The following is a 23590-nucleotide window of genomic DNA, read 5'->3' on the forward strand; positions in this document are numbered from 1 at the left end:
TGCTATTATGGAATTTAATAAACCAAAATAAGAATTGTCAGGCATGTGAACTGATGAATAATACAACCCGACTTTACTTATTTTATGATATTGATGAACTAATTAGAATACTGTAAGCATTTTGTTTTAAATACTTGTTTTCCAAGTCTGTTAAACTGGTAGTTTTCCTGAAATGCAATAGACACAAAGAAAACATGTACAACTCTATTAATAAATTTTGAACCAAACCATGCCACTATACATAAGTTCTTGTTAAAGAAATGTTGAGCTTGATTGTGCAAATGATCCATGAACGGAACACCCATTAAGTAAGTCTTTTATAGTATTATATGCCTGTGCATACTTCTTGATTTCGTCTTCCACAAAACCAGGGTATACACAAACTGATCTTGGTGTCCTTACTGATGCAATTTGTCCTCATTTGTGAAACAGGACTGTTTGGTTGAATATGAACTACTCATGATTAAAGGATTTGGGATGGGGCCGAATATTTTAACAAATTGCATTTCTTTTGGAAACAGTTCTGCAAACTATTCAAGTCAAGATCAGGCCTTATATTTGCTATTTAAAAAAATGCCTAAAGAAGGTTATTGTTTTCAGAGAGTGAACCAAAAAACCCAACTAATCAACCAAATCAAACCCACCAACCAAACAAAACACCCCTAACTTCCAAGCACAGTTGTACTTTACTTTATTATTTTAAAACATTTGTGGTTGATTAACTTAGTATAAAGCTATTTGGTTAGTTGAAATTCTGATCACTTTACAAACCTGAAGAAAGAAGTGCAATGTCTCTACAACTACCTAACAATTAGAAAAAGAAAATATAAAAATAGACTTTTTGAACTTAAGTAAAATGAAAACAATGATGTGGTTTAGATGAACGATAACTAATTTTAAAAATAGGAAATGTGTTTAATGCACTAACTAGCTTTTCACCCCAATGTCCTGAGATCAAATAGTAGACTAGCTCAGGGGTTCTCACAACAAATTTTTTGGTGACCTCAGAGAGCAGCCATCAACTCTTGCTGGTGGCTGCTATGACATTTTTTTCTTAAAATACTTAATTAACTTTACGAAAAACAAATAAATATGCACATATACATGTCCAAATCATTGTAATTTATTTATGTAGGGTTTTTTTGCAGACTCAATAATAACAATAATGTACAGTTGTCCCTATTCTTTACTGGACCTAAATAGAATAGAAACACAAATAAGGTGCTTTGCATGTTTTGCTTTTTTTTGGTTGATTTTTTTTTTTTAGACTTGATCGCTAATATGTCTGCTACTGTGAAAAGTGATATTTGTATAGTTGTTAATATCACTTTGCACAGCAGACTCACTCATCCAAGCTGGGGGACAAATTAAACCCTGGATGGGGAGGTGGGTAAGGAGGCAGGAGGGCCAGGGGTGATGGGGGACTGGATGGGAGGATGGAGGAGGCAGCGGGGTCAGAGCAATGGAGGTGTGTGAGTCCGGGGCTGGAACCTCGGGTCCTGGGGGCTGGAGACAGCGGGTGCCAGTGGTGAAGTGAAGAGGGTGAGCCCATGGCCAGAGCCTGAAGCCCTGTGGCTGGGGGACAGAGCCTGCTGCCGCAGGGACAGAGCCTGCTGCCTACCACCCCAGGGCTGAAGCCAAAGCCCAAGCCCCATCGCCCCCAGGAAAGTGGGGAACTCACACTGGTTGCCTGCTCCTACAGTGTTTGTGGCTCCAGAAGGTGGCAGGGTCCAACCCCTGCTGGAGACCCTGGAGTAGGGGCCATTGCTTTGCCCCTCAAGTCACTACCCAGGAGGCTGTGGCTGCAAGAAGAGCCCCTGGTGGCTGCATGCGGCCACAGTGGCCACATTTGAGAAAGTCTGGACTAGCTTACAAGTGAGAACAAGGGCTCAATACTGCATCCACTGACATCAGTGGAAGCAGGACTGGAGGATGAGTTTGATAGTTTTATCCTAGTTTCCTCTTGTGCGCATCATAAAACCATCAAGTAAATTGGCATGATTCTGCCTGTTGACAGTTTCTGTTCAAAAGAGACCCAGGACTGGGATATCTGAAGTATTCCAGTTCAGGATTCCAGTTCTGTTTTTCTAAAATATGTGTTCTAGGAATTATTTTGGGGAAGTCCTATGGCCTGTGTTATACAGGAGGTCAGACTAGATGATCACAATGGTCTCTTCTGGCCATGGAACCTATGAGGGACCTGATACTGTATTTGTTGTGCAGCCAGAATTCCTACTGAGTTTTGGATGGACAAGGAATGCAGGATCAGGCCCCAGCCTACTGGTGTATTGGAACAGCAATGCACAATATTTGCCTGCCAGACATGTTTCAGTTTAGTCCTGTTACTCCTGTTTCATAAGTTTTAAATTTTCTCTCAAATTTTTAGATAAGAAAAATATTTGCAATGATAGTTTTTGTATAATTTTTTTAACTGCTGACGTTCAGACATTAAAAATGAAACCTGAATCCCTCCTTGAAAACCAATTCATAATCACGTGATTGTAACAACAGCTGTTAGTTTCGAAATACTTCAGCAGATGTGTCAAATGCACAATTTCTAAAACTGAATGTGGTTAATTGCTTTAAAAACAAACAAACAAAAAAAACCCCAAGAACCATATTTTGAGGCATTTTTGTCTAGCAAACAACTGTCCTGTCTTTTGTGGTGGTCCTGCTATATGAAGCTGTTTCTAATGAAACAAGGAGGGGGGTCCTTTATTACATAAGAATGAAACCATTCTATATACACTTAAAGGTTGTCTCTTTGCTTATCCTTATAAAGAAAGCTCATTATTTATTAAGCAGAGAACTGTTTTAAGAATATGTAGCACTTGATCCTGAAAGATGCTTACTGCCTAAACGTCCATTGACTGTAACAGGAGTTGAGGGTGCTTATCACCTTACAGGAGAGGGCCCCTATTGTGGATTTAAAGGACTGTCAGGCCTGATCTTGCTCCCAGTGAAATAAATGGCAATTTTGCCATTGAATTAAATTTGAGCAGCATTGGGCCTTTAAATCACTTACTTTACATCAGTCAGTGTAGAAATCCTTAGCAATAAATACATGAAAATTCCTAATGTCATTTCAAAAATGAAATAGAGTTTGAGAGGGCTTTTGCTGTTTATTAAACAGTGTCCTTGATCAAAAGCATCCAAGCTGGAGATGTTATTTTTAAAAATTTTGATTACACTTTAAGCACCACTTATCTAATATCATAATAGATGCCATTTGAGGAGGCATGTGAACCAATAGTGAGTAACAATATATGCAACATCAGTGGCAACTGTAGTAGATAGATAATAATACTAATAGTGTAATTGAATTTAAAATATAATGGCTCAGATTGCACTCCTAGATCTGCGCACACAGATCTCCACCACCTTTTGCACCAAAACAGGGTCAGCATCAGTGCTTACTTTGTAATGAAAGAGGTGTCGGGACTCAAGCAATTCGTTTACTTTCATTACTGACACACCAAACCTAGGAGGTGCCAGGGCTCAGCCCTGGCTTAAATTAAACACTGTTCAACTCCCTTAGCAGCACCATTTTCCCCTTTCAGACCCTGTGGAGGCCTTTCGGCACGGTCTGGGCTCCGTGCTAGTGGAGACTGGGGATCTGTCTATGCTGCAACTTGGAGTGAACCTCTCAGCCTGGGTAGACAGACTCGTGATAGCAGGGCTCAACCACACTGCTATTTTTAACGCACTAGGATGTTGTGGCTCTGGTGGAGACTTGGGCTAGTCACCCAAGCTCAGATGTATGGGGTCAGGTGGGCTTGAGAGCCCAAGCGGCATCATCCACACTGCTATTTTTAGCACACTACTGTCTATCCGCAGTGGGAAGTTTGCTGTCAGCTGCAGCCTATACATACCCAGGGAGGGCTGAAGGGAAGATACACATCTTCCCACCCCAAATACACACACACCTCCTGGACTTTGTGTCGAATCCTCAGTAAAGATAATATAGCCCCAGGCTGCATTATTCTGTCTGCAGAGCCCCCGCCCCCAATCCTGTAGCTACAATTGACCTGGGAGCTAGGGGTCATTGCAGATAATGCTTCATGCAGGTGGCTCTGGCTTTCCTCTGATACCCACATTTGGTGCAGAGTGTGCAAGTTTGGAGCCTACCCTATGGCTTCTTCCATGGGGGAGCAATTCCCCTCATGGGACAGTGAGAGATCATTGCGAGAGAACCTTCACAGAGATTTCCTCCCCTAGAGCTCCTTCCTGTATGTGTGCTTTCTTGCTGGCCATTGCTCCTGCCTTGGATGTTTTTGTGAATGAGTCTACTCACATGAGTAAGTGCTACTCATTACTCAAAGATGAGTAAATGTTGCAGAATTGGGCCTCTTAATTCATAATTAATGCACATGTCTGGAAAGGAAAAAAAAATCCTCCCACAGAAAACCTGCGTCAACTGGTAAATGTGTAACTGAGACACTGAAAAACAATTCACTTATCAAATTTCATTCTAGTGGGCTGGGATTTATGGAAGAAATCTGTTTTGATGTTAGTAGTTTTACACATTTCTTTTAAAAATAAATCTGTTCCGTTGGCAGGCACAGCCTATGAATGTTGGTATCAGAATTAATTATTAAAAGAAAAACAATGATTTCAAATATTAGAAATTGCATATTTTCAACAATAATTAAATATGGACTTGAATCAACCCCTCCTCTCTGTGTGATCAAAACTTCCACCTGCCTTGAACTTTGGGATAGTTTGGAATCAAGTCTGAACTTTCGGCATAGGCCCATTTCTACTAGTGAAAATCTTATTCACTGTGAGCCTAATTCTGCCATCCTCATTCATCCTTAGAAGTAGAATATTCTGCAAGTAGTGCCACTGGAATGAATGGGATTACTTGCTGGGCAATTTGCTATTTAATAAGAATAAGTACAGTGGAATCAGGTTCTGTGAGTTTAGCGGTTTCTTAGTTTCTGGAAACCAGTTCTGTACTCTCACCTTCAGCTTGAGTGAGAATTTAAGCTATAATACATTTTCTTTCAGTGGAGCTTGCACTGATGAGGATTGTTGCTTTTAATTATGAAGTTAGACATCCAGTTGGAATTAAGAATCAGTTTTATTTCTCTGATTGAAATGGCCTCAAAGCCAACAGACTAAGGAACAACTCTTGCCATCCTTTCCCATGGCTGGATCATGCCCTTCCGAATGGGGTGGCAAGGAGTTGGGTAGAAAACTGAGGATGGAATTTGAGAATTTGAAAAATGGAATTTGAGAGGCAGTGTAGTCCAGTAGATAGAGAACTGGATAAGGAATTGGGAGACCTGCTGGGTGACCTGTGCAAGTCACTTTACCTCTCTGTGCCTCTGTCATGTCTATTCAGACAGACTGCAAGCTCTTCAGGACAGGGGCTGTGTCTTATCTGTTTGTACAGTGCCAAGTGTGATGGGGGAGGGGGCGGAGGAGCTTGATGTCAGTTGAGGCTTCTAGGCACTATTGTAGTACAAATATGAAACATTTCTAGCTCTCTATTGGTAGGGTGGTTTTTCTAGAGAGGGCTGAGTGCATGGCCATAAAAGGGTAGTGAGGACATAGAGTGCATAGAAAGGAGGATGGCCTTTTTGTTAAGATAGTGGACTGGAACTCAGGAGATCTTGACTCTATCTCAGGTCTGCTATGAGCTTCCTATGTGGCTTTGAGTAAACCATTCAAGCTTCCTGTGTACTTTAGTTCATGTAAAATAGGAATAATTATACTACTTCTACCTCAAAACAGTGTTGTAAGGTTAGATCCATGTCTGTCTGTGAGGCTCTCAGGTACAAGGATGATAAGCATAATGACAATGCTTATTAATAATAGTTAAGCTTCCGAGAGACCAAAACCATGATCCTGTGGAATGATGTAGCAAATGGGTGCTAGTGAAAATGGAGATTCCTGAAAGCTGAGACAAGTAGGATATTGGAATGGAGTAAGTGGAGCTGCTAAAGAGTAGGACATGGAGTGGGGTCTACTGAAATTTTCTGCCAGAAATTTTAATCTGACATTGTACATTCTGTTTAGGAGATGGGATAATGTAATGCAGAATACTCACTGCTGGCTTCAGCTCTATCCTGAGGTCCACAGCCTTTCAAAACCTGCAGTCCCAAATTTTCAGAGGTGCTTCAGCATGCTTTTACTTCGAGGAGATGGTGCTCAGGTTCATCTTGCTCCACATGTGCATGGACTAGCCTGTATTTCCACAGTTTCCTCCTCTTCTAGGACACATTTGGATGGATGATTTAGTACTTAGGGCCAGATTTTTAAAGGTATTTAGGTGGCAAAAGATACAGATAGGAACTTTTGAAAATCCTACCAGGCACCTACTACATTGGTAGGTGCCTAAATGTCTTTAAAAGTCTGACCCTTATTAAAGCAAAACTCTGACTCAACTGGGAGCATTGCCTGAGTAGGGCCTACAGGATCAGGCTCTGACTAAGGACTTCAGGGGTTTTGCCCCACATTTAACAAAATGTAAAAGAATCTACTCTTCTTTATTCCATAAACTTGCAAAGCTCTTTGCAAACATCCTGTTGATGCCACTGGACGCGCACTAATAAGGGCTTGAGGATCAGATGCATAGAATAAGACATGTAACCTGCTCTAGGGAATCTACATTCTAAGAGCTGGATCCTGCAATTGATTCTGCGTGGACAGACTCCTGTGCTCATATGGATCCAGTTGTAGGATCTGGATGTATGAGCCCAATCCTATGAGGTGCTGAATTTCCTCAACTCCAATTGACCAACTTCAGTGGAAGACAGAAGGTAAAGAATGCTGTTGAGGTGACTAGGAGTTTGTGAGAGGAGAAGTGAGTGGGGAAGGGGAATAACTGATATGGTAAAAGCTGGGCGAGAAGCATGTGAAGGGGAGAATGGAGATCAAAGCCAAGAGATAATCACTGGAGTCATGGTCGGAAAATAAAGTAGGGAAGTTGCTTTCTTGGGATTTTGTGATTTGGAGCTGTCCATTGAAGGAAAGAAGGAAGTGTGTTAATGAAAGTACCAGAGATATCATGAGGGGGAAAGAGGAATCATCACCAGGGCTCAGAAAGTAGGCTTTGAAAGGGATTTGTTGCTCCTGGATCCTCTGTCTCTTTTGTGTCCGGCCTCTGTGGATGAAGCCCACAGATAGTGTAGGGTAATAAAGATCCTGTTGGCAGCTGCTGGTTGGCTTCTGAAGTGGCCAGTAAAAGGGAGCAACTCCTTTTGGCTTCCTTGATTTTGTTGCTCCATGCCTATGTGGAGGAAGCCTGTACGGGATTTGGGTGGGAGATCCTGCTGGAGGTTGCTGATTAGCCACAAGAAGGGCATTTTAGGAGATCCAATTCTCCTGGATCCCTTCTGCCTCCAGCCCATATGGAAGAGGCCTATGAAATAGCTGGGAAGGTCTTAAAAGGAAGTGGCTTGCTACTCCTGGCTGCTTCTGGATCCTCTGCTGACAAAATTAGTATTTGTCATGTTCTCCACCATCTGTTAATTACATTGAAAATTGCCCAGTTATCCAAAACATCAGTTATTGAAACATATTCCGTATCCCCATTAATATCTGGAGAATCCTAGCTATACTCAAGCAGAGGATTGGTGGTGGTAGGAATGCTCTCTCAGAGAAATGAATATGGGGCTGAGGATTTCTATTTAAGGGGTTCTCTGAGAGGGAATGTCTTGAGACAAGTGAGTGAAGGCTCCCTTTCTCATTAAGCTTCAGGGAAACTTCTTCCAACCTCCTCTAGTTAAGTCTTGCTGCTACACTGTTTCTAGGGGGGAGGATTTGAGATAATCTAGGATACTATTCTATTTCCACTTTCTCCAGACTCCCTAAGGCTTCTCCTGTTAGTTGGTCTTGGGTCTGGATTTGGGAATCAAGATTCCTGAAAACTCAAGGTTACATGACAATTGCTTGAATATTATCATTATTAACTTATTGAATGTCCTCCACATATGCTGGGCACTGTACAAAACATAGAGTACAATAGATGGACAGCACAATTCAGATACAAAATACACTGGTGGGTCACAAAGTGGTGTGGAGTTTTTTTTTAAAAGTTTTTGTGGAAGAAATCTGTTTTTAAGGAGGGCTTTGAATGAAAATAAGGTGATTATCAGGTGCAGACTGAGAGAGTTCGAAGCATAATGGGTGACATAGAAGAATCTTCTCTTTGTGTCCAGTTACACTATTTTTTTCTTTTTGAGTTTCAGGTGTTCTCCCCCAAGCAGTAGAAAGAACCAGACAAAGGCTGCTGTCTGTGGCAGATTACTCTTTGTTTGGCTACAGAGTCTTGGAAAGAAAAACCTGGAACCTGTAGCTACCCTGAAGGTTTTTCCCTGATAAAGTTTTTCCCTGATAAAATTTGTCTCACTCTGCTGAAGTGAGACAAATCAGGCTTTTGCACAACACCACTACTTGAAATGTGTGAGTTAAAGGTGATTCAGCTTATAAAGGCTGTAAGGTTTCTTTGAAACAAAAATGATGAATTAGAAACTGTGGATAGAAAGGGGAATCATTCCCTGTCCAAGGTCAGTCACTGGGAGGTTATGTAAAGGAGAATATTTGTATACTGTTCTTTTTTACTCCATCTCTGAATAGCTAATAGGATCTCTTCAAAGACAAATCTAGTCTGTTGGTATAAGTAGCATACTTTATTGTTATTCTTTACTTTCTACATTGCTGCATGCAAACAAAAGTTAGGGAATTTGTGAGTAAAATTTTCCTGCCTCTGTAACAAGAGACTTCTCTACAGCAAGACCAAAAAGCAACCCCCCATCAAAGCTCTATAGTAGGGCACTGCTACTCCCAGTTCTCAGTCTGCTCCTTCTGTTTCTCCATAGGAATTAGTTCAGCTATCCCCTAAATGGGTGGTAGTGGTGAAACAAAGAGCTCCCTATGCTTATTTGGCTGTGTGCCGAAACATTATGCCCCCCTCTATCCAGTACATTTTTCTTGTTCAGTTCCACATACTTGGGTGTAGTGATGGCAGACCCCTATAAGATGGCTTCCTTTCCATCTCTGGTCATCTGTATTTGTGGGGCAAGGAGGTAATGTTTTTCAGGCTACTTCCTTTCCATAGAAATCAACCATTTTGGAGCTCAGTCAGGTGATATGGGCCTTTTATACTTGTTCCCTCAGTAATCATCTAGGGAAGAACCTTCCCTGTCCCAGTGAGCCAAACTACAGCAATTTGAAATAGATTGAATCTTCTCTCAGAAGGATTTGGTTTTGCTTCTGTTCTATTCAGGTTCTTATGTTGAGCCCATCATCATGGTATCTGAGTACGTTCCAGAAGAAAGAAGACTAGTATCTGTTGTGTGCTATGTGTTGCTTAGCAGGGAAGTAAGGGTGAAGAAGAAAGTTTTGCATTTTGACTAGAATGTGATGAGCATTGTTGATTGACATCCCTGTTAGCAATGTTTGTGCCAAAAATTACCCAATGCACTTGCTTTGAAGAGGTAAATAGATTGTGTAGTCACCAAGGCCTGCTGAGCATGCTGTGGGATAGTTCCTAAGTGGGCAGTAGTAATGTCGTAGATGGCGTAACAAAAAGGGAGAGCATGCAGAAAAGCAGTGGAGGATGTACTGGGATTAAAAAACATGGGCAATGTGAGTTGTGTTGGAGTAGGATTAGTAGCCTTTCTTCTCTTAAAGGCACAGACTTGCTAAAATGTGTAGTATTTTATGTTATATAAAACATTTTAAATCTTATGATAGGTTCCCCTAGCAGGTAAGCACAAATCTTTGTTTTGTTGTTTGTTGGACAGGACCTAGCTAAAACTGCAGCAGAACTGATACTATAACTCCAGTACATGGTCTCTTCTCTCTGCTGTGCTGGGGTGATTGCTTATATTACTGGGGCAATGTCGGATCCCAGTTGCTCTAATATTGTAGCTAAACTTTTTTTTTAAACTATTTTTCCCTTCCCCTATTGGTAGCTATTGGTTTCAATGTGGGAAGGGAGGGAATGGAAATTGGCTTGTGTGGAGGTATGTATCTGGTGTACAAACCTGGATGAGGAGGGGCAGGAGTGGTGGTGACAACTTGTTCCCTCACGTACAAAGTTCCTGATCCTTCACATGCTTATGCTTGTGCATGGTTCCATTGAATTGCATGAAACTACACATGTGTAAAGTTACTCATGTGCATAAGTGTTTGCAAAATCAGGGCCCTAGATTGTGTGGGAAGCAGGAGCCAGCTAGAATATATAGACCTTTTATTAGAGGACTAGCAGGGCCTTGAAGCTAATACTGAGAGAGCTGCTATTATGGTCTTACAGGGAGAATAGCTACAGCCTTTTTGTTTTTTAAATTAATGTAAAAGTTCTTACTGATGTTTAAAAAAGCAAACCAAACCTAAAGAATTCTTACTGTTGGGCTGGATAGCCTAATATGTGTGTCCATATAGTCGTAAAATGAAGAGGTAGTTGGGAGTTTCTGATGTCTAAATGTTGTACTGCTGTTCTAATTTTCTGCTTTGCTTTTTAAAATTAATGTTACAAGTATTTTGATTCAAATTTTATAAATTCCCGTGGGGTGCTGGTTGGAACATTTTTGGGAGATAGAGGGTGTGGACTTTGCTGTAGATGTGGATGCCAAGGGAAACAGGAGCTGTTGGGAGGGGAGAAATCAGGAGACTGTTGGAGTTGGAGTTGCTGCTAAGTACTGGCATGTTAAGGGAAGGAGCATGTACAATGGGTCTTTTGATTTTAGTGGGGCTGCTTGCATGAGTAAGGATTGCTTGAGTGAATAACGGTTGCAAAATTGGTCTCCAAGGACCTTTTACTGCTCCCATTGAAGTCATTGGAAAAACTCCCATCGACGTGGGAACAGGGTTGAGCCCACCCCCAAAAGGAAAGTCTCCCTTTGTGGCAGGCTGATCTGCCCTTTGCAGACAGCTGTCATCAGCAAAAGCTGTGGAAAGGGAGGTGGATGCCTTTGCTCTTCTTACAGCCAAGATTGAGGTTAAAACTTGCACTTCAGAGGAGAATTTACAACCTCTAAGTAACCAAGTTGAATCATATATATGGAAAGTATAAAACTATTTCACAAGTGCTAGTCAGAGAAATGCTCTGGCACACAGTAAATGAGAAATCATGGGATGTGGGGGGACTTTTATTGAGGAGTGGATTTTTAAGAGGGGGCTGATAGGATCTAGACCCGGAGAATCAAACTCATTGTGTGGAAGGGTCCAGCTTTTGCTTTTAACCATAGCCTGTGGGTATAGTATAGCTTTAGAACCATATACCGTCCTTAGTGAATCTCCCACTGATGTCAATACAAGGTTTACACGTAGATCAAGAATAGAATATGGCTGCTTTTAGTTCGAACAACAACAAAACTTTTGTTCAATACCTTTTGTCTCATTGAGGTATCACTCTGGGAAAATATGTTCTCCTCTATGATCAGGGAACTGGGATTGTTTAGTCTGCAGAAGAGAAGAATGAGGGGGGATTTGATAGCTGCTTTCAACTACCTGAAGGGGGGTTTCAAAGAGGATGGATCTAGACTGTTCTCAGTGGTACCTGATGACAGAACAAGGAGTAATGGTCTCAAGTTGCAGTTGGGGAGGTTTAGGTTGGATATTAGGAAAAACTTTTTCACTAGGAGGGTGGTGAAGCACTGGAATGGGTTACCTAGGGAGGTGGTGGAATCTCCTTCGTTAGAGGTTTTTAAGGTCAGGCTTGACAAAGCCCTGGCTGGGATGATTTAGTTGGGAATTGGTCCTGCTTTGAGCAGGGGGTTGGACTAGATGACCTCCTGAGGTCGGTCCCTTCCAACCCTGATATTCTATGATCACCACTACTACTACTCTTTCTCAACCTTTCCCATCTTTCTCCTTTCTTCCCATTGCATATTTCCTCCCCGCTCCATTCAATGGTTTTCACACTAAATCCCTTCCCTATTGCATCAGCTAAAATGATCATCAGTGAAATATTTAACGCTAACATTCCAAGTGGTGTCACTAAGGGTATATCTACACTTCAAGGTGGGGGGGTGAGTCCCATCTCGAGGAGACTTACAAGTGCTAGTCTAATTGAGCTAGCGGACTAAAAATAGAGTGTAGATGTGGTAGTGTGAGCTCTGGAACAGGCTAGCCGCCCCCAGTACATGCCCATCCAAGACCCTGTGCCTGTACTTGGGATGGCTAGCCCATCCTGTCACTGGCACTGCTGTAGCTATACTCTCTTTTTAGTGTGGTACCTCAGTGAGAGCTGCATGAGTAGGTCTCCTCGAGCTGGGAATCACACCCCCACCTCAAAGTGTAGACATACCCTGTAATTCAGCTTTAATACTCAAATGAAATTATTAGCCAGCAGGAGAGTTTCCCTCATCAGCACAATTGTTTCAGGCTCAGGCTGTCTGCATTGTCTCAAAGACAAATCTGCACCATATAGTCTTGAAAGCTTAATCAATTATGTTTTCACAACCACAAGGGCTAGTAGTATATTTCTGAGAAATGAAAGCTTAAAATTTGCGGAATCTGGATAGGTCATGCAGGCCAAAAATGTCATCTAGTGTGGATCTGGCACTTGGACCCCTCAGATCTAGACTGCTTCAGTCTCTGTTGCATTCAAAGTTTGAGCCACTCAAAATGTTAAAAAGGTTTGTTGACTCTCAAGCCCACCCACAGATGTTCATAGAAATGCAGGTTTGGATAAGGCTTGGAAACAAAACATGTAGAATGTTTATTTCCTTCTGCTCTGTTGGCAACTTAGAACATTTTATAAAATGACCTGAAAAAGAGGGACCTGTGCTTCCTGCTCTGACAAGGGAAGTTGAGTGCCACAAATTTAACATACATTAAAAGCAGAAAACCCATCATAGTCAGTGTAAAAGTAGCACTGTTCTTGTCTACTGAATTCTATGTAGTATGGAGTGCCTAAATACTCTTGAAAATCTGGCCATTAGTCTGTGTGTTCATACTACTACTAGAGTGCCTGATCGCTCTGTGCTCAACCGGATCTTCAGTGGGCATTTTGCATTGTGTCAGGAATGGAGGATTGAGCATGCAACCTGTCATTTTAAAAGGCAAGATAAGAAATTATTGGCTGCAAAAGTAGTAACATCTCATGAATGGGAGGTTGATGGTTTATCAAAGGATGAGATTATAAAAATTGATAACAAAATTTTTGGAGTTGGCACCAGGCCTTATCTTTTTACATACTCTGTAAAGAACCTAGCATATTTCAAAATGATGTATAAATAATTTATTAATAATGATAAACTCCTTTCATCTCACAGCGTGGGTGGATAATAATTTAGTGGCCAATCCTCTGGGATAATAAGTGTCTCCTGCAAAGTGTTGCATGAACTCCCATTGATATCATATCGGAAGGCGTATGGGAGGATCAGGCCCTTGATCGCTGTCGAGACTCCAAAGACCACTTCTTAGTCTCATTGGCTTCAGCAGAATATGCCCCAAATGTACCTCTATGACCAAAGAAATATTTATATAGGGCCCAGTGTTGCCTTTCTTTGGAATATGGTCCAATGATAAATAACTAGAAGATTTCAAAGTTACCATTAAAAGAAAAATCCTGGTTCATTGTTAACTTCAGAGCTACTATCAGTGCTTTCATAATGCTGTGCATGTATTTAGAGTTTAATTTTGGCTTTCCCTCATTGAGGGGGCCTCTGCATATTCTGATTTGTAGCACTGGGCTTTAGGAATTTTCTGGGAAGTAGTGCCCACCGGGGTTGCACTCTCGCAGCACTTGATGTTCTGAGATGAGATTTTTAAAGGGTCTGTGTGGGCCTAGATGGTTCCGTTACTTTCTTTTCACAGCCAGTTACAGACGTAGGCTCATTCTCTCCTGGCCAGGAACAGAGTTTTTTTCTCGTGATCATAAAGCTCTTCATTTCAGTATGTTATTAATTTAGTCAGCTAGCTAGTAAGTGTCAGGTAGCTGTGTACATTAAACTTTATAATGGACCTAGGCCCTTAGGTATTTTAGTCATGACCGATCAGGCCTCTGAGAACTAAATAATGAGGGTGGAATCAAGTGGTGTATTTTGTGTTCTTTCATGTTCCCAGAGGCGGACCAGCATTCTTGCTGGCTGTTCTGTTTTGGGGAAGCTTATTTCCTGATTTGTTGCTTGGTGTATAGGGCCTTTCCACCTTGAATATGCACAATTAGGCAGGCGAGGCTCTGTGGCTCCCTCGCTGAGGACAATTTACAAGCCTGGCCATGGATCTGACATCATCAGATTAACCATCTATTCCTGTGATTGGACAGAATCTGCCACTTTCAGCTTCAAACCAGCCAAGTCAGATGACACCGGCAACAAAGAAATTAGTACCAGACAGATTGAGATCTGTGGCTGTAGTGCCTAAAACTTTTTTAGGCACAGAGGCCTCATTGGCAGTGAGAATCTCAGCAGTGTTCTGTGCCAGAACTTCACTGATGCCAACCCTGATTTTGCCTCCTACAGAGCCCCTCTGTGCAAGTCTTTCATTGGTGATGGGCTAAGTAACTTGGCACAAAGTTGGTAATAATTCATCTCCACATTATGCATCCCCATAATCTATTCTGGATTATTTCTTGTACTTGGTCTCTCATCCTCTCCTTGTCTTCTATCCAGGTGCGTCTGTCTGAAACGCCAATGTATAATTTGCCAGTGGACAGTTCTAAATTTTTTCAGTCACTCACCATCACAAGACTCATAAAAATAACTTGTTCCATCATGGGCCCTCAACCTGGTGCTGGCAAAGTTGATGGTCTCACTGAGCCCTTGGGAGAACCCCCTCTGTTCCATTTGTCACTACAGACAGTGGGCTAGATCAGCTGATGCAAACTGGTGTAGTTGGAAAAAACAGAGACAAATGGAGTATAATTACCATAGCTCTGAACATTCGAGGCTGTGATGCAGGGCTCTTGTGCCCATTGCAACCACTGCTTTACAACTGAGGTAGCACATCCACCAGGTCTTAGCATATGGAGGCAACACTTTCAAAGAGCCACAGTTAGTATAATAAGTAACCTTCCCTCCTCTACAAATTGTGTTCTTTATGCAGACATGCACGTATCGCCTAACTTTTGTTTTGTGTTTGTTCTTTAGGTTATATTAGATTTGGCTCTGCTTTATAGGGTATTTTATGTCAAAAATAAAATGTGGTTCAAAACTGCTCTTGATTAAATTGTTTTATCTCTCTGCATAGTTTAATTATGTGAGGAACAATGTACCCAAACTCTCAATTCAGCAGGGTACATCCATTATGTAAGCTCCTTAGGTTAGGGAGTTTTCTTTTTTTATGATTGGCTAGCATGTTGTGGGCACTACCTTAAATACATAATAAATAATTATTACAATAATAATAATAATGAAATATGAATAACTCTTCTATCTGGAGAGCAATATATTACAGCTCTTGCTCCCCAAATTAGTCACTATAATGTATGTAATGTAATCTGGTGTAATTCCGTCAATAGGTTGTGGTGGCAGCATAAATCAAGAGGAACATCCTAATATTTCATCACTAGAAGCCCAAGATGGAATTTCTTGTGCATATTTGCATTTCCTTGGTAGCATATTTGTTGTTTTTTTAAATAAGAGTTTAAACTGCTTCCATTTGTAAAGGTTTCTGTTTATAGTTTTATATTTGAAAAAATTATTAATACTAGTGTGATGTCCTATGAGTATTTTAACTTTTATGTTTGCTCTTAGAATGTTCAAAAGTGAGACTGGAGGATGGTTAATTATCTCTAAACTGTGTTTCTAAGAGAGGACCAAATCCGGGAGTGCCCTATGGGCATCTAAGTCCCAGAAGCACTTTAAAAGCTGATTGTGGGGACTACAAGGGGGTAAAATCAGCAGAGATGTTGCAAAAGAAGATTCCACATTCCTGTATGCCCAGCGGGTCTTTGCAGCTCACTATGGAGGAAGAGAATGTAGATTAGCCATAAGAGGGACAAGGGCATAGCTGGTAGATCTATAAATGTTGTGGGTGAAAAAATCTGTGTCTGGCAAAGCAGACCTGCTACTCTTCCCATAATCTGCTATAGGAGCTATAGCCTCTGTCCAGATGTCCTGGCCTGTTGGGGTCAGGATGACTTCATGTAGAGCAAAGCTGAAATAAAAAGATTTTGCTTGTTTTCTCAAGATTTGCCCCAAAATACTCACCTGCTTATGTATATTGTTTTATGCCAGATGGACTATCAGGAGAGGAGTGGAAAGATGGTTTTGTGATTATTGTGCTGGACTGGGAATGAGACTTGCTTCTTCATATGAATAATAGGGATAACAATACTTCCCTACTACATAGGGATGTTGTGGTGATAAATAAGTATCCGAGAACTTTACAGACATTAATTCAAGTGCTGGGAGGAGAGGAGGGGCAAATCAGTACCTAGATATAATACATCGCCCACCCATGTGCTGCAAACACATCTTTACTTGCTGGAAAGCAGGTGGGAATGTTATAGACATTAGCAGGAACAGGCAAATATTTGATTAATTTTCAATGGAACATTTGTGAATTTATCACAAGTTTCTGCTACTTGTAAGAGTCTATTTAATTAGTTTTTATGAAAAAAAAGTCTGTTTAGATAAATCTTTGCTTATAGTATTGCCTCTTTCTTCTTCTTCCTAATGCAACTCAGGTGTAATGTCTTTGCTGAGGCCTCTTCTGTTGGATGTGGTCCCAACTATTCAACAGACTGCTGCTTTGGCTCTTGGGAGACTTGCCAATTATAACGATGACCTGGCAGAGGCGGTTGTTAAGGGAGACATTCTTCCACAGCTTGTATATTCACTGGCTGAACAGAATGTAAGGAATTTTCATTTTCTTAAACAATTTTAACTGCCAATGAAAAAAAACTTAATGAACTGTCTTGACTCTTAGTGCAGTAATACATGTACTGAAGTTACATACAGCATGTGCATTGGTCTCCTGGTTAGTCAGAATTGTAACTCAATGAGACATTTAAAAATTCTTATTCTGTATTATCTGTAATATATTCATGGAAGCTTTATTTTTCTGAAGTGTTAATGAAAGGATTTGTAGAAGGCTGTTGTTTTTTTTTTTTTTTTTTTTTTTTCAAATAATCAGAAATGCTGTACAGATAATTGGTTAGAATTTGTCTTTAATTCTGAACGCTTATAAAATGCACATAAATTGAACTGCAGTTATCCTGTAGTTAACATCTCCAAACATGAACATTTGGAAACTTGTATAGCATGAGGAATATAAAATCTAATTATTGGCACAGACACAGTACAATACATTAAAAGGGTTTAATCTGCTTGTTTGTCAAATAAAATGTCATATGATATAGCACAAATATATCTGACAGGCTCTCCTCCACTTTTCCTACAGTTTTTGGATGGATTCCAATTTTAGGATCCTAACTTAGGTTAACAGCAATGTTTTCAAACATGGTTCCTTGGAAAATACAGAAATTTGAAAGTTACAATATGGCTACAATTCCAATTTATTTAACCGCATTTAGATTGTAGTTTTGTTGTTTTAGATTTAGAGGAATTCAGATATCAATGCTTATCACTGAAATGAAATTACATCGTTTTTCATCTTTTGAGAATTCAGAAGTAATCACTAATCAAATAATATTTTCATTGTTGCATATCTGATTAATACTTCTACAGTCATAATAAAAATTACATATTATTATTGAAGGGAATCACCCATTCATTCTAAAATATGTATATAGTATGGAACAAAGTAGGACTTAGACACAGTTAAATAACCAAATTATTTATAACTTTATTTTAAAGAGAGAAAATTATGGTCTTTGTTGTTTATTTGATGTTACACCATTTATTTGATAGGAGAAACTATACAAAGTTAGCATAGATACCTTGACTTATCTTTTCCATTTTAGTGTCTATACTGTCAATGCATCCAGGAGACAGCTGTGATTCAAAATCACTTGGGGCATCAGCAAGATTAGTGTGAGGTCACAGAAGGCCTACCGTGCTTTAGTAACTGAGGGCAAGTGAAGGAAACTAATTATCCAGTTCATACAGAGTTTAGCAAGACATGCAAGTAATTTGTTAGTTCCTATGGGCAATTCCCTATGCATTCCTGTTCCATTCATTTTATGCATCAGTATCAAGAAGGATCAGATCTTGTGAGCACTCCATAGTGGAACTTCCATTGACTTGTACATGTGCAGGACTTGCAGGATCAAGCATCTGATCAGTGTTTTGTCATATAAACTGAGTGAAAACAAAAAAGGTTTTATAGCACATTCTAAATGTTTTTGTGAATGTGTTTTATTTCAAAAACAACATATTGTGAATAAGAATAAACCCTAAAAAGTGTCTTTCCCACAGTATAAAAGGAATAATGCACATGCACACATAGGAGGGTGTATATTGGGGCAGATCCTCAGCTGGTGTAAATTGGCATAGCTCCATTGAAGTCAATGGAGCTATGCCAGTTTACATCAGCTGAGGAACTGCCCTATCATGGATATATTATTCCTATTAAATTATGCTTTGGGCAGAGAGACATATTTTTTAGGGTTATTATTTTTATTCAAAATATCTTTTTCATTAAAAGCAACCCATTTTTCTATTTCAGAACCAGGTCCTTCTGCCACTGAAGTCCTGGGGAGTTCTGCCATTTTAACTTCATTGGGATCAGGCCCTTAGGCTAACCTCTGTCAATTTGCACATTAACTACATGAAGACTAGATTTTGCCTGGCTCATTTTTATAGGTGTAGCACAGTTCAATTAGGGAATTGCCTAGTAGGTTGGCCACAGCTCATCAATTTCCAAAATCCTGAGGGAGGGGGCCTTGTCAGGCAGTCTGGGGGCATGGTAGCCAAGTTACAGTCTGTCCTTCTCTGGGTTGCCCTCAGTTGGGCTGGGGCAGAGGGAAGGGTAGGGAGAGTTGGGACCTCCTTCTCAACTGGATCCTGGGCCTGGGACCAAAGGGAGGATGGGGGTGGGGATGCTTCCATCTCCACTAACTGATACCCCAGATCAGCCTCCCTTGGGCCACTTCCTACTTTCCCAGTGCTCTTTTCAGTTTGGGGCATGGTCACAGCCCTCTGGTTCCCTCCTCACAGAAGGTTGTTCAAGCAGTCTCAGTGATTCAGGTAGTCAGCTGGGGTTTCCAAATTGCGATGTCCAATGTTTTCCCCCTTGTCAGACAGAAGGGGAAAGAAAAAGCGGTCAGGCCCCTGGCTGCCCAGTAAGGCCTTACCCACGGTCCAGGTCCTTCTCCGAACTGGCTTCCTTCTTGCAGACAGCCTTTCCTTCACTCTCGCCACAGCTTGATTGCCAGGGTCCCATTTTAAGCAGGTCCTCCATTTGGAGCATATTCTGCAGCTGCTGAGGGGCGGGCCTTCTTGGCTTGGTCTTGCTCCTTTAGTCTTAGTGAGGGGTCTGTAAAGCCCATGACAATAAGCATGTAGGAGGTGTTGTCCCATGGATGCTTCACAGTCACCAGTGCAGTCCCCACACAAAGCCAAGGCACAATCTTGGTATCTGCTCAGAGAAAGCACAAGGACTGCTCCCTTCTAGTGCCCACAGGGTCACAAGGAACCCAAAGGGGGTAGGGAAGAGAGATGGCCAGGTGCACAAAGGGGAGCATGCTATGCTGTCCTAAGAGAGTTAGGCTACGTCTTCACTACCCGCCGATCCGGCGGGTAGCAATCGGTTTATCGGGGATCGACTTACCGCGTCTCGTGAGGACGCGGTAAAATCGATCCCTGATTGCTCTGCCGTCGACTCCGGAAATCCACCTCGACAAGAGGCGGCAGCGGAGTCGGCGGCAGCGCGGCAGCGGTCGGCTTTCCCCCGTCCTCACCACCAGGTAAGCCGACCTAAAATACGCAACTTCAGCTACGGTATTCACGTAGCTGAAGTTGCGTATCTTAGGTCGGAACACCGCTGTAGTGTAGACCTAGCCTTAGAGAGGAAGGGTGATCCAGTGTTTAGGATACTAGCTTGGGACTTGAGAGACATTGAGCAGGTCATTTAGGGCCAGCGTTTTAATGGTATGTAGGTACTTAATGATGCACATAGGCAGCCAGAGGGATTTATAACAGCACATGAAGCAGGCTAGGTGACTAATTCTCATTGACTTCATTGAAACTTAGGCACCCAACTCACTTAGGAACTTTTGAAAATCTTATTAGGCATCTATCTGCATCATTAGGTGCCTAAATACTCTTGAAAATCTGGCCATTAGTCTGTGTGTTCCTCATCTATAAAATGGAAGTAATATTATTGGGCTTGTGAGGATAAATACATTCTACAGTATTGGAGGCCATATAAATACCATAGACAGAATCTGTCCTGGAGCTTGCCCTGCGCTGGGGGCAGATTGGTGCATATCATACACAGTCGGATCCAACAGGTCAGATTTATTGTATTTGTCTAGCTCTTGTGAGCATTCATTTATGCAAATATATGTATCTTTCCTGTTATCTTTTAGTCACACCTCGTCAACCCTCCCATTTTGTCTGTTTGTTTACCTATTGCATACTGTCAGCATCTTAGATTGTGAGCTGACTAGGGCAGGATCTGTATGTGTTAATTGTTTGTCCAGTGTCTTGTACAATGGAGCCTTCATCCTTAATTTGGGTACTTATGTGCTACTGCAATAGGAATTAATCAATAGTAATAATAAAATACTTCTTTTAGTATTTGTTCTGATCTTCTTGATTTTTGAAGTAATTGATATTAGTAAAAATGTATGTTTTGTTTCCAATTTGTGTAGCGTTTCTACAAGAAAGCAGCTGCATTTGTGTTAAGAGCGGTTGGTAAACATTCTCCTCAGCTAGCTCAAGCGATAGTTGATTGTGGAGCACTGGATACACTTGTGATTTGCTTAGAAGATTTTGACCCTGGAGTAAAGGAAGCTGCAGCCTGGGCACTTGGGTATATTGCCAGACATAATGCAGGTAATAGGTTTTGTGTGTGCTATCTTACACCATAATATTGTTTGTTTAAAAGTGATTACACATTGTGATAAGTTGATTTATTGTAATTTATAACTCAGAAAATGATTTTCCCTGACATTAAATCTTACATTTGGAACTGAATTCTACTCTATTTTACCAATCCACCAAGTCTCAGATCTTGCGTAACACTGCATATTTGGCATCCCTTAATGCCTGGCAACATGAGAGAGAGGCATTCCCCCATGAAATGCCCTTTGACTTAGGAGGAGATGCATTGGGGTGGGGGCCAGCAAGCCACAGATTCTGACTTCGCCTCTTTTACTGAGTGGTTTTAATATTTCTGTGCACTTCACAACCCTTATTACTGAACAAGGACTCCTAACTCCTCCAGCATTCATTCCCTTAATTTAACAAATAGCATAACTGAGAGGTTGTGCAACATCACTTCTGGGAAAACTTGGAATAGAACTGATGTCACCTAACATCACAGAACCAAATCTCATCTGCTTGGCTGCACTGCCTTTCAGAACAAACGTGCCAAATCTATTGGCTTGACTATGCTGTTTGTAATCATTGTTCTTAACCTCTAGACCACATTCTTCTCCCAGAGCCAGGAACAGATCCCAGGAATCTGGTACCCAACAGTCCACTACTCTCTCACATATAGTTGTGTAATGCTACTTGTAATGTGTATATCATGTTCCTATTTAAGGGCTGATCCAGGGTAATAGCTTACTTCTACCAGCTGTTCCTTTAGTTCAAGTGGTAGAGGGTTGTGCTGTGGAGTTAAGGGTTATGAGGTCAAACTCCCCTGACCACTTGTATTTGGGGGGGAAATAGCTGGTGTTTATTTGGATGAAAGAGCTTAGTGTGTTGACCCTGGAATAATTGTAGCTGTTGAAATGATTTTATATTCTAAAACATTGTATTTAGTATGAATTTGAATGTTGTCTTTTGTTTTTATGTGGGTGGGCACTTGATTATAGATTGTGGGAGATCTTTCTTATATGTCCAGAGAGTAGGAGACCTTGCTTGTGTAAGCTCCAAAAAAGGTCAGCACTTGACTTAATAAAGTCATCTTTCCAGAACTTCTATCCAGGTAGACCAAGCTCTTACCTCTTCTTGATGGAGCAGCTAAATTTTTGATAAAATCTGACTTTTCATTCCTGTCCAGCCCTCTTCCCATCCTGGTTTCTTTTAGTGAATCACAGTGCCAGCTCTTCCAGTCTGACACTGCTACTTTGAACATTATGATACCACGTTGTGAGATGATTTGAGCCATAGGTGTAACTGTCTCATTACAAAGGATCAGGCATGGTCCACAAGCTGGAGAAAGAAATCTGGGAAGAAAGGTGGAAAAGAAAACACTTTAATTTCCTATGCACACATATAAAAAGATCCAAGTGTAATTAATAAGAAATAGCTTCTGCTGGTTCTGATTCCCAACATCACCCCCAAACTTGTAAGTTCTAGAATTGCAGTTCTTTTTCAGGTGATTTCAAGTATTGTCTGCGTAATTGGCCCCAATTTCAGACTGCTTCAGTGAATGTGTGATCTTGTCCCATCAGGTCCACTTAGATAATTGGCTAGGTGATAGTACTGATGAAAAGGATCTGGGGGGTTATAGTGGATCACAAATTGAATATGAGTCAACAATGTGATGCAGGTGCGAAAAAGTCTAATGTAATTCTGGGGTATTTTGTCAAGAGCGTCGTGTATAAGACACGGGAGGTAATTGTCCCATTCCACTCTGCACTGGTGAGGCCTCAGCTGAAGCACTGACTGCAATTCTGGGCTCCACGCTTTAGGAAATATGTGGATAAATTGGAAACAGTCCAGAGGAGTGCAACAAAAATGATGGCAGGTTTAGTAAACCTGCCCTATGAGGAAAGATTAAAATAACTAGGCATGTTTAGTCTTGAGAAAAGAAGACAGGAGGGGAGGACCTGATAACAGATACGTTAAGGGCTGTTACAAAGAGGAGGTTGTCAGTTGTTCTACATGTCCACTGAAGGCAGGACAAGAAGTAATGGGCTTAATTTCAGGGAGATTTAGGTTCGATATTAGGAAAAATTTTCTAATGATAAAGGTAGTTAAGTTCTGGAATAAGCTTCCAAGGGGTGTTGTGGAATCCCCATCATTGGAGGCTTTTAAGAACAGGTTGGACAAACACCTGTCAAGGATAGTCTAGGTTTACTTGGTCCTGCCTCAGCACAGGGGGCTAGACTTGATGACCTCTCAAGGACCTTTCCAGCCCTACATTTCTATGATTATACAAAAACAAGCCACATTCTTGAAAGTGTAACACTAGCATGTCTCAGGGCGTTGGTATGAGATAGAGCTTTGCACCAGTTTGAATCCAGTCCAGTTTGTGTCTTCAATGTAGCCTTTACCCTTATGGTTGAAACAAGGAGAAGTCCTTGTGGCACCTTAGAGACTAACAAATGTGTTTGGACATAAGCTTTTGTGGGCTATAACCCACTTCATCAGAGGCATGGAGTGAAAAATACACTGCTTTCTCTTGTGGACAGAGAAGAACTGCCACATCATCCATGTGACCAGACAATTCCCCTTGTTCCCCATTTCAGGTTCCATTTCAAAACTACCCTTCTTGTTTTCTAAAATCTTTCAAGGACCAGCTCTAGACTGCCTCAGGAACCTCTCAACTCTCTGCTTCTCCTCCCTCTGTTCATTAGGCACTGGCCTCCTCTCAGATTCTCCAC

The 23590-nt window shown here is 41.2% G+C and overlaps 1 protein-coding gene across 1 annotated transcript in view; it reads left to right on the forward strand.

Annotated features, from left to right (window-relative positions):
* SPAG6 (sperm associated antigen 6) overlaps positions 1-23590 on the forward strand; it is a 53392-nt gene that overhangs the window by 1477 nt on the left and 28325 nt on the right. The window contains exons 3-4 of the mRNA XM_024199486.1: positions 16592-16758; positions 20684-20867. Coding sequence (XP_024055254.1) covers positions 16592-16758; positions 20684-20867 — 351 coding nt within the window. The remainder of the gene's footprint in view (positions 1-16591; positions 16759-20683; positions 20868-23590) is intronic.

The sequence above is a fragment of the Terrapene carolina genome, unplaced genomic scaffold, assembly GCF_002925995.2.
Source record: "Terrapene carolina triunguis isolate 2854851 unplaced genomic scaffold, T_m_triunguis-2.0 Scaffold84, whole genome shotgun sequence".
Taxonomy (NCBI): Eukaryota; Metazoa; Chordata; order Testudines; family Emydidae; genus Terrapene; species Terrapene triunguis.